The sequence below is a fragment of the Podarcis muralis genome, chromosome 12, assembly GCF_964188315.1.
Source record: "Podarcis muralis chromosome 12, rPodMur119.hap1.1, whole genome shotgun sequence".
Lineage (NCBI taxonomy): Eukaryota > Metazoa > Chordata > Lepidosauria > Squamata > Lacertidae > Podarcis > Podarcis muralis.
In genome coordinates, this window is record NC_135666.1 from 57334365 (window position 1) to 57346440 (window position 12076).

Here is a 12076-nt window from a genome sequence, read left to right on the forward strand (position 1 = left end):
GAATGTACAAGAATCTTTGAATAAAGACAGAATTCCAAGAATCAGCACAAGTCCAATTTTATTCAACAGCAATTCTGATGGGAATGTTGGTGCATATTTCATCTCCAAGGGCAAATGTTCCAGGTACCAAACGGAAATTAACACACAGGTAATTTTTGAAAAAGTACACACAATACGATTTTGTTCTTAATTAAATATATATTTGGCAAAAAAACAATTGTTCTGATGTTTTGTACAAAACCAAATCCCTTGGAAATCACATGTCTATACGGAAACCTGAATACGTAGCACTTTTCGGTATCTATGGCGTCTGCCGCATTTGCACACAAAATAACCACAATCCCGCTCTGGACAAAAGACCCCCACCTTTTTTGTGATATATAAGTACACAATAGGGACACAGAACAGCAAGTGGCTTCGTTGAAAGTGTGGAAATCACGTGAGGGAGATATTAGGTTAGAAATGTTTCCAGCAAAGACCTGTAGACTCGTCGTCTTAAGAAACAGTTACGTGGTGTAGCACAAATGGGGAGGGTGCTGGTGTTAAGGGACATGACAAATGGTGTAGAAGCTGAAAGCAGTGAATCATCTTCGTTTTCATTTTTGGTCAGCTCTTTAGCTGACTCCATGAAAAGAGACCTCTTGCCCTCCTCCACTTGCAGAAGACTTCCCTCTTCTCTGCTTCCAGTTAAAGCACCTGCAATGCTGGCTGTAGTCTGGGAGTTGTGCATTTTGTCCTTTTGTTTGGAATGTGCGTCCCAGCCTTTCAGAAAACAAGGAAGTTCCTCTTGGTTCACCTTTCAGGTTGGAATGTTCATCAGATCTTGCCCAGTGGCGAGGAGAAGTTAATGCAAAGCAGTGCTTTTCATTAGGCCAAAGGGAAGGGTAGAAAGCAAGAGGAAATAAATGTTTTGCATCCCCCCCCCCCAAAAAAAAAGTGAAGTCCAATGTGCATATATTGTTCTCTTCTTTAGAAAAAACCAAACAACTCTCCAGTTATAGCACTTCCAGTTTAGATTGCAAGTCTCAGCCGTGTGAGTAGCTTTAGTTACAGTCATATACAAAGTCATAGTTGCTGGGTTCTTTTGGAATGGGAGGTGGAGCATCTGGGATCTGTATGTTTTCCAGATCCAGGAGGCGCAGCTTTATCTCCATACTGAGCAGAGTGTCCAAGTCATTACGTGTCAGTTCACTCATCATATCCTTTCCAAGAAGGGCATTTAGGCCATCTGTCCACACACAGTACTAGAAGGGAAGGGGGGAGAAAGGGAAGGAAGAGCTGCGTTATTCTGCCTTGCATAAGTGCATCAGTCTGCAAAAGCATGCCATATTCATTGCAGTCAGAATGTATAAATAAAGAGCAGAAGCTCTGTGTTGCAAACATTTTGGCAGTCTGGGCCTAGAAGAGAAAGGATGACGACGACAATGATAATTATTATTAATTACTTATACCATTGCCATCTGACTGGGTTGCCCCAAGAAGTGAAGTTACAGGAAACCAGGCAGAGGGCCTTCTCAGTAGTAGGGCCTGCCTTGTGGAATGCCCTCCCATCATATGTCAAGGAGGTAAAGAACTACACAACTTTCTTTATTATTAATTACTTATAGCATTGCCACCTGACTGGGTTGCCCCAGCCCCTCTGGGTAGCTTCCAACATAATAAAAACACAGCAAAACATAAGACATAAAAAAACTTCCCAACACAAGGCTGCCTTCAGGTGTTTTCAGAAAGTTGTGTAGTTCTTTACCTCCTTGACATATGATGGGAGGGCATTCCACAAGGCAGGCACTACTACTGAGAAGGCCCTCTGCCTGGTTTCCTGTAACTTCACTTCTTGCAGTGAGGGAACTGCCAGAAGGCCCTCAGCGCTGGACCTCCGTGTCTGAGACATTCAGGTATACAGGGCCACAACCTTTTCGGGTTTTAAAGTTCCTGACCAACTGAATTGTGCTTGGAAACATACTGGGAGCCAATGTAAATCTTTTAGGACCAGTGTTATAGGGTCCTGGCAGCCACTCCCAGTCATCAGTCTGGCAGCTACGTTCTGGATTGGTTGTAGTTTCTGAGTTGCCTTCAAAGGTAGCGCCATGTAGAGCGCATTGCAGTAGTCCAAGCATGTCCCACTCTGTCGAAACAGTGCGCAGGCAAGGTCTTGGCTGGGGTACCCGATATAGCTGGAAGACAGCTGCCCTGGACATAGAATAGACCTGTGCCTCCATGGACAGCAGTGAGTCCAAAATGACTCCCAGGCTGTGCACCTGGTCCTTTAGGGGCGCAGTTATCTCATTCAGGACCAGGGACCACCCCCTGCCCCCCCAAACAGTACTTCTGTCGTGACAGGATTCAGCCTCAATCCATTAGGCACAATCCATCCTCCAACCATCTCCAGACACTAACACAAGGACATTCACCTCCCTCACTGGTTCCAATTTAAGAAAGAGCTGGGTATCACTGGCATATGGATGAACACCCAGCCCAAACCCCCTGATGATCTCTCCCAGTGGCTTCATTTAGATGTTAAAAAGCATGGGGGAGAGGACAGAACCATGAGGCACCCCACAAGTGAGTGTCCAGGGGTCTGAACACTCATCCCTCAACACCACCTAAGATAAAAATACTATCTTAGGTTATTATGCAGCCAAGTTACTTTTCTCAGGACAGCTTCAGATGTTACACCAAAGTAGGGAAGAAGGTAAAGGTGACTTGTGTTTCTAGGGTAAATGTCTAAGACAGCACCTCACACATTTCAGCTGTGGCATAGATGCATGTGAACTGTATTTCTATCTGGAGCTAATATATCATTCTCAGTTTGGGGGAAATGCGTCACTTGCCATCAAAGACATGACAGTGGAAGATCCACAACTGGGAAACGTCCAAAGTTCTCAATGGATCAGAACGAGAGTGAAATAATTCTGGGGATGTTAAGTCACCTCCTGGGACTAACTTCTTGTAGGGAAGATGCAAAAAACCCTCTACATCCAGCCTGTGGCAGGGAAGACATGCTGTGGTCTAATCATCCCATGCTGGCCACTTCACTTTCTTTATTTTGTGGAAGAATTGACTTGACATATATTATTATTATTATTATTATTATTATTATTATCATCATCATCATCATCATCATCATCATCATCATCCAGCACCTCTCACTTCCTTTCTTTTCTGGAAGAATTGACTTGACATATATTATTATTATTATTATTATTATTATTATTATTATTCAGCGCCTCTTTTCTTATTGCAGAACTAGCTTTAGTTTTGGATTCACTTGTTCATCAAAATAAATCTGGGGCAACTAACCTGGGAGGGCTCATCATTTTAAACAGAAGCCTGATATGCTATTTCATCAAAAAAAGAAAAAGAAAAAGGTAAGCACCGTTAAGTCCAGTCGCGACTTGAAACAAGGTAAACTGACTGTTAAGTCCAGTCGCGAACGACTCTGGGGTTGTGGCGCTCATCTCGCTTTACTGGCTGAGGGAGCTGGTGTTTGTCTGCAGACAGTTTTTCTGGGTCATGTGGCCAGCATGACTAAGCCACTTCTGGCGAAACTAGAGCAGTGCATGGAAATACTGTTTACCTTCCCGCCGGAGTGGTACCTATTTATCTACTTGCACTTGGACATGCTTCCGAACTGCTAGGTTGGCAGGAGCAGGGACCGAGCAACGGCAGCTCACCCCGTCGCGGGGATTCAAACCGCCGACCTTCCGAGAGTCAAAACTGCATCAAAACTAGCGCACTATTTCTTCATTTGGGGGTGTGTGTATTTATCCATCCATATTATGAAAAATGATGAAAAATGTTGAACGCAAATGGAAAGTAGATGCAAAACCGTATAATTAGTAATACATGTTGCCAATATAAATTCTGTAGATTATGTCATTGGCTCTATTTTGGGAATTGTGAGGTCTTGCATTGCCCTGACTGTTTTAAGAATCAGAATTACGTCAGTGTCGCTGGACCTTTAAAAGCTACACTCTGGATGCTGGGTTCAGCTGTGAATACGAAACAAACATTTCCCCTCCTTTAAAAACAATAATGGAAAACTGCAGCATCCCCCTGAAGCTGACAGTTCCAGATAAACACGGGCTAAACAACTGTTTTAAATCAGCAGCCGTCCTAGGGGATTTCATGAACAACCATCAAATCCTATTCTATCAGCCACTCAAATTTCTTACTAAAAACCGTTTATGCAACTGTGAACAAAAGTGCTTGAATGGAGCTGTCTAAAAATAAAGATTTCAATCATACTGGCCTGTGTCCTAGTTTACAAGTGGAAAATTAAATGAGCCATAGCAGTGTTTTTATCATATAAAGGATTCTCTTAGATTCCATGCCGAAAGATGAATTTTAAATTTAGCTGACCGTGTGTTAGAAAATAAGGCTGAGCTTAAAAATAGCTAGAGCTCACTGTGTGCAGCACCAGGCTGGGTGGGGGATGAAAAGATCGTTATATGAACATGACGAGGGATGAAAGAGGACAAAGCCAAACAGAATGTGCTCTATACACATTATTTTAGAAGAAACCGTCCACACTGTAGTTAAAGAAGAGTTCTTGAAAGTCTTTGGCTGGAATTCACTGTAAATAGCACGGGTGGTGGGGAGTCAAATAAAAAGAGGTGCCTTGGGTGAAGGATTGTGGAATCCACCTCAACAAAGAATAGCCCAATAAAGGAGGAAGTCCTCTTTGATTTTGCCTCTGCACTTCCCTGAACGTGGCTTCCACTGTTATATTTACGTTTTCTAAGAAGAGGATCTCAAAAAGTGCTATATCAAACAAAATAGCAGTTCAAACTTGACCAGGTGCTACACTGTTTCTTCTCTTTCTTCAGGGACCAAACTGAGGAATGAAAATAATAAATCAGGACATTCGGTGGCAGCCGAGATGGTAAGTGAGGCTGGACATGAGCAGAGCATCTTGGGGAGAGAAGGTCAGCCCTCAATCTCTTCGCCACCTGTCTTTAGGAAGGTAGACCGTGGCTGGTTTGCGCAAATCATGGTTTAGTGTGAATGTGCAGGCTGCCAAAGAGAAGCTCACAGCTGCTTTGTGGACCTTTCTGGAACATTTTTGCTTGGAACAGGTTTGTCTTAGCACATACAAGAATTAGCTAAAACCAAAGTACCCATGATCAGCTAAAGAGCACCTCGGAGATCTGTGGAAAAACCGCAATATAGTCTTAGCTGGTTCTTCAGGAATTCTTGAAACTGTTCAGTGCTGACCAAAGTAACTCAACAAGGTACAGTGGTGCCTCGCAAGACGAAATTAATTCGTTCCGCGAGATTTGTCGTCTTGCGATTTTTTTCGTCTTGCGAAGCACGGTGTCGGAAAAGTTTTGGAAAAGCTTCAAAAATCACCAAAGTCTTTAAAAACCTCAAAAAAGGCTACCACACCGCGTTCTATGAGTTGCTCCTCGAAGTCAAGTCGCAACTGTATTAACGGTGTTAAGAAAAAGGAGACAAACTTGCAAGACGTTTCCGTCTTGCGAAGCAAGCCCATAGGGAAAATCGTCTTGCGAAGCAGCTCAAAAAACAAAAAACCCTTTCGTCTTGCAAGTTTTTTGTCTTGCGAGGCATTCGTCTTGCGAGGTACCACTGTAATCCCTCTTTTTCTTTTTAATACACAAATAGAACCACACACGATTTACCTCATGCTTGTCAGGAGCAATGAAATTTAGTTGTCCATTGGAATCGTACAAGATGGAGAATGCGAGCTCAAGCACCTCCTGAAAAGAGACAAAGAAATATTTACCAGAAAAGGGGCCTAATATGATTTTAACAAGTTTCCTAGGCTTGGTTCACACACTGTGATAATTCATAGTGTAACCAGTAATGGTTCTTTTAGGTAGAAAAGGTGTAAAGGCGTCTGTCCCACCGCATGGCAAATTATTGAGCACAGCACCATGTGAATGAGAAGCAGGAAGCCTTGGGCTTGGGAGCACCTCACCCCCACCTGGCTGTGAGGAGGCAACTGGACGTACAGGTAACTCACAAATTACAACAGGTAACTGCTGTATCAAGCAGTTGGTCCCTTACCTTTCTTGCCCTGATCTGGCCACAGTGATCTATGCGATGGTTACCTCCAGGCTTGATTACTGTACAGTGGTACCTCTGGATACGAACGGGATCCATTCTGGAGCCCTGTTTGCATCCTGAAGTAAATGTAACATGCGACTGCGTGTGTCACGTTTCGCCGCTTCCGCGCATGCATGTGACGTCATTTTGAGCGTCTGCGCATGTGGCGAAACCCAGAAGTAACGCACTCCGTTACTTCTGGGTTGCTGCAGAGCGAAACCCGAAAATACTTAACTTGAACATACTTCAACCCGAGGTATGACTGTAATTCACTCTATGCAGGGCTGCCCTTAAAGCTGACTCAGAAACTACAGCGGGTGCAGAATGCCGCAGCAAGGCTCCATATGGGGTCATCGTCGCAGGATCACATTAATCCAGTGCTTTACCAGCTGCACTGGCTCCCGGTGGAGTACAGGGTCAGGTTTAAGGTGCTGGTTTTGACCTTTAAAGCCCCACCTATGTTTTCAGTTGCTTCTATTTTGTATATAATCTGCCTTGAAGCCCAGGCAGGGAAAAAGGCAGGATAGAATAATAAGAATAAGAATAAGAATAAGAATAAGAATAAGAATAAGAAGAATAATAATAATAATAATAATAATAATAATAGGAACCTGTAGTCAATATTCCCTTGGAAATCTTTGATTTAAAGGCTTATTAAAGCAATACCAGGGTTGCTTATTGTTCTGTAGGTTGCTTTGTTTTGTTTTTTTGCACACAACGTATTCAGATAATACAAGAAAATAATGAAAATGACATTTACAGTGGGACCACTTAGAATTAAAGCCAATTTTGAAGACCGGCAGACAGAAAAACGAGTGAATTAGATTGTGTCCCATCAAGCTATTCCAGATAGCCTTGACATTGAGTACCCAAACAACATTGCGCTTATTTATTGCTAAGCGATCCCTCTGGAAGGATGGAAGCTGTATGCTGGCAAAGGGAGAGATGATGAAACCACCGGTAAGGACATTCTGCCAAATCTATTCTTTGCTTGCGGCAGCAGCATTCTGTCACTTCTGCTCTGCCAATGCACAAACACCAGAGCAGTTGCTATGCATAATGAAGGGCAGAAGGATGAAAATATCCTTTGGAAGTTCTAATCCGCTGTGAAACTTGGGGGAATGTGAACCCAAGTACTTTGCACATAGAAAGAGGAGCCTGTCACTCCATCCAGACACCTCTTTCCAGGGCAACCTGCAACTGGAACGGCTCCTCCATTCACTCCTGTGGAGGGAACAAGCTCCCCTGCATACTCAAGGTGCTTGTAGACACGGGTTTATTGTGCAATCTCAGACGCTTGCGCACACAGCTTTTATGCAGGGTGCACACTATGTCGTCATCATCAAAATCCCAGCCCTTATTGTTGTCAAATCTGGGTTCTCCTTCTCCCCATCACCTAGAAGGGAAACACTCCCATTTGCCCATTGGGAAAGCTGCTCTTGAAAGCGTGCTTTGAGTGTACAGTGGTACCTCTGGATACGTACTTAATTCGTTCCTGAGGTCCGTTCTTAACCTGAAACTGTTCTTAACCTGAAGCACCACTTTAGCTAATGGGGCCTCCTGCTGCTGCTGCGCCGCCAGAGCACGATTTCTGCACTTATCCTGAAGCAAAGTTCTTAACCTGAAGCACTATTTCTGGGCTAGCGGAGTGTGTAACCTGAAGCGTATGTAACCTGAGGTACCAATGTATATCTGTGTGGATGCCCAGAATAGGAAAACATGGGGAGGAGAGTGTCTCCCAGACCAGCATTCTCTGGACAATTCCAGTTTAGCATCCAGGGCACTTAAAGCATCGTCTGTCCAGGAACTTCTCACAGCTATGCAATTGCTTTCCTTCTGGGGGCTTGTTAAAAGCTGAGCTTCAGGGACTGCTATATGGCTCTTCCATTTCACTTGGCTTAAATTGGGCATTCATAGAATGGTTTTAATAATACGGTGTTTTCTACTTATGTAAAGATGTTATTCTGTTGGATTCATAGGGTGTTTTTATAAGTATAGCTACCTGCTTCAAACCTCTGTCATGGAACAAGTTAAAAATAAAAACCTCAAAACGAATTTCACAAATTCTCTGAAGCAGAATTAACAAATGTGCTATTCTGTCAAATGCAGAGTTTTCTAACTAAGAAGTCGTTGCATTTTATTCAAAATGATACCTTGTTTTGTTTTGCTCCTTTCTCCTTCATGTGAGGGCAGTCCTTCCCTGTCACAACTGCTTTTATGTCTGCCACGGGCACTGCAGCAAAAGAAAAAGAGGCGGTGAGAGAGATAGTCCAAGGTGTGAAAAAACTGTGGCATGAAACAAGAGGCAAGACAAAAGCGCTATGTCAGAAGTGACATCCCTTCCACCATCTTCCAGCATCCGATGCGAGAAAGGAGCCAGAAAGATGAGATTGTATTTATTAAATTTATGTATCATTTCACATAAGAGAAATCCTGAAGTGGTTTACAAGAATAACATATCATAGACAACTTTTTTTAAAAAAAACACACACACATTAAAATGAAGTTCTTTTTGAAGGGCAAGCTTTTTCCAGACAATGAAATGCCGATTTCTGAGGTCAAGTCGTGGCTTCTCACACAACCTGCCCACTTCTACAGACGAGGTTTCCACAGCTACGTAAAGCGCTGGAAGAAGTGTTTGACTCTTGCTGGTAGCTACGTAGAGAAGGAATAATAACTGTGCCCCGTTTCGTTTGTCTCAGTCTGCAGAAAGTACGTCAGGGGAAATCTTTCATGAACACCCCTCGTATTATTATTATTATTATTATTATTATTATTATTATTATTATTAATTCGCTTTATCTTGCCCAGGACTCTTGCTCCCAACTCAGAAAGCTGCTCTTGAAAGATACGACTGATGGTATTAAAGCTGTTGAGAGGTCAAGGCGTGTCAACAGGAGACACTCTCCTCCTGACACAGGCCACCACACAGGGGAACTAAGGTGCTCTCAGAGCCCAAACCAGACCAAATACCAGCTTGAAATGGATCCAAAAGAATCAGATTGGGTCCTACTCCCAAAAAGTGAGGATAGGAATCCTGTCTAAATGTTACAGGTCTACATGTGTGTGTAGTTATGTTGCTTGTCAGAGGTAGTTTCCATCTGGTATCTATGAAACGCAACCAACTTCGTCTCTAAGGAATTTTGTTATTTTATTTATTTTAATTTTGTTTTAACCAACCCTCCATCACTGAATCTACTCCTGCCAGGCAAAGAGCTGCATTTCCCACTGGAGTAACTTTCAGACCTCACCAGAATCATCCTAGCCAATTCCCACGCCCAGAGGCTCCCCCCACTCCCAGTCCACATGCCAGATGGTTGTGTGTGGGCTGCATGGGTTCCGAGGACGGTGGTTCAATACACTTTGCAAAGGCTTGCAGTGGCACAACTGAAGCCCTCACAAAAACAGGCAACAATCGAGGCTGGGGGAAAATAAGCATGCTCAAATGAATTAACTCAGAGAAACAACATAAGGTAAAGGTAAAGGTACCCCTGCCCGTACGGGCCAGTCTTGACAGACTCTAGGGTTGTGCGCCCATCTTACTCAAGAGGCTGTGGGCCAGCGCTGTCCGGAGACACTTCCGGGTCACGTGGCCAGCGTGACATCGCTGCTCTGGCGAGCCAGAGCCGCACACGGAAACGCCGTTTACCTTCCCGCCAGTAAGCGGTCCCTATTTATCTACTTGCACCCGAAGGTGCTTTCGAACTGCTAGGTTGGCAGGCGCTGGGACCGAGCGACAGGAGCGCACCCCGCCGCGGGGATTCAAACCACCGACCTTTCGATCGGCAAGCCCTAGGCGCTGAGGCTTTTACCCACAGCGCCACCTGCGTCCCATTAGAGAAACAACAACATACATCGCTTCAAACGCAAGCCAATTTGAGGCAAAATATTACAACAACAACAACAACAACAACAACAACAACCTGCCTATGTGTTTCTCAGACTGATGTGGAAAGGCTGTGACAAACTCCCTTGCAATCTATAAATTTTGTTTGGAAAGGCTTTGTATGGCGCAAGGTAAGCATCTATCCCCTCTTCTGTTTGAGCAAGACTCAGCAGACATATTTTATTTTGTCAGTTCTCTATCCAGGCAACAAGCTGTTATATCTTGCTTGAAATGACAAAGGTTAAAGGTATTATTAATGGCATTTCTTTGTATAGTAGCCCTCAGCACACAAAACTTATTCAGAGGGCCTTAAAGTCAAGACTTGTCTTTTAAAATCTCCCGTCTTTTCTGTTTTCCTTTCTGCAAACTCCCCCCCCCCCCGCTTTCTGCATTCTTTCACGACAGAAGGCGCTCTCCTAATAAAGAGTACCCACACCCAAGGCCAGACACATCACTGTTTGTCCAGAAAAGTGGCCAGTGAGAACACCAGGGGCACAACTCACTGAACAGCTCCACCATACAAAGCTTCCGGAAGAACAAAGACTAGAGAATTGCCTTCTAAGCTATGGAACGGAGTTCTGTATGCATGAAATAAAGAACGATTCTAATTAAAGGAACAAATCTCTCTTGACCACTAGGGCCAAAGCTGGTTCTGCATGGGACATCTAGCAAACTTAATGCCCTTAAAAATGCACAATTAATGAACAACCCAGAAAAGATTCTACTACTATGGACTGGGTCCCTGCTCATCCCACTCACCAACCCTCCTGCCAATCCCCCCACACCAGCCCCACAGAGCTCCCCTTCCCACCCCCTGCTACTACTAAGCTTGTGATTCATCTTCCCAGCCACGTCTCTTCTGTTGCTGCTTTATATTCGCTTTCACCATCACCTTGATGTCCAAACCTCACCCCCCTCCTTTTGTGCACCCCCCTGCCCACAAATCACCTATGGGAGCCTCCAGCATCTTCCTCCTCCTCCCTTGTGACCTATGAAGCCACCATTCTCTCCTGCTCTGCAGAACCTCTCATGCCCCTGCTTTCATCTTCAACCCCATTCCCATGCCTCCTAATCCTTTCTTTTACTCAACCTCTGTTTTCACCTTCACTGCCTTTCCCCATCCACTTGTCTCCTTGGTTTCTTAAACTTTCCCTTGCACACAGATCCCCTCCATTCCCATGCCTCCTCCTCTGTCCTATTCTGCAGCCCCCTTTGCACGCACACTTCACACTGAGCTATGTTTACTGTATTTTTAAGATGAAGAGAAGCCGGTCAGTTAGCTTGCTCAGCTAGTGAATGCTAAGTTCGGTTGATGTGTGCTGCACACCTATGCTAATCTCTTCTAAATTACAGCACTGAATCTGGAACATCAGTCACACTGAAGATGCAGGATACCGAGAATGAAACACAAGATTGTAGGAAGGTAACCATGTAGGAAGGTAACCGTGGTGCTGGGACGCGGGTGGCGCTGTGGGTTAAACCACAGAGCCTAGGACTTGCTGATCAGAAGGTCGCAGTTTGAATCCCTGCTCCTGCCCACCTAGCAGTTCGAAAGCACTTCAAAGTGCAAGTAGATCAATAGGTACCACTCCGGCGGGAAGGTAAACGGCCTTTCCGTGCGCTGCTCTGGTTTGCCAGAAGCAGCTTAGTCATGCTGGCCCCAGGACCTGGAAGCTGTACGCCGGCTCCCTCAGCCAATAAAGCGAGATGAGTGCCACAACCCCAGTCGGTCACGACTGGACCTAATGGTCAGGGGTCCCTTTACCTTTACCCATGGAATATTTGAGGGCTTTGCATCTTTTATCTCTCACACACAAGGCAGCTGAGAGGTTTAAAACTGGCAATTGCTTTCCTTTTAGTGTGTTTCCCTTCTCACTGTACTCAAACAATGCCATATATATGAACAACTCCTGCAGTCAAGCTGGTGCCAACTATTATTCTAGCTTTCCTTTGGATCACATCAGTGAGGCCAAGAGGGGTCTTGTCGTCTGGGCAGCTCAGGACCTCCATACACACTGCCCAGGCTTGCACCCCAAGGAGGTCACTTTGGTGCTGCTAATGTAGCAGCTTGTCTTCTCCCCGAGAGGCACACTCCATTGTCTCTTGAGACAGACAGGAGCC

At 44.6% G+C, this 12076-nt stretch overlaps 1 protein-coding gene across 6 annotated transcripts in view; it reads right to left on the reverse strand.

Moving 5' to 3' along the window:
- Positions 1-41: 41 nt before the first annotated feature.
- ELMO1 (engulfment and cell motility 1) overlaps positions 42-12076 on the reverse strand; it is a 318949-nt gene continuing 306914 nt past the window's right edge. For all 6 annotated transcript variants that reach the window (XM_077916521.1, XM_077916522.1, XM_077916518.1 and 3 more), the window contains 3 exons: positions 8223-8302; positions 5643-5720; positions 42-1244 (listed from right to left, as the gene is read on the reverse strand). In XM_077916521.1, coding sequence (XP_077772647.1) covers positions 1044-1244; positions 5643-5720; positions 8223-8302 — 359 coding nt within the window. In that variant the 3' untranslated portion in view covers positions 42-1043. The remainder of the gene's footprint in view (positions 1245-5642; positions 5721-8222; positions 8303-12076) is intronic.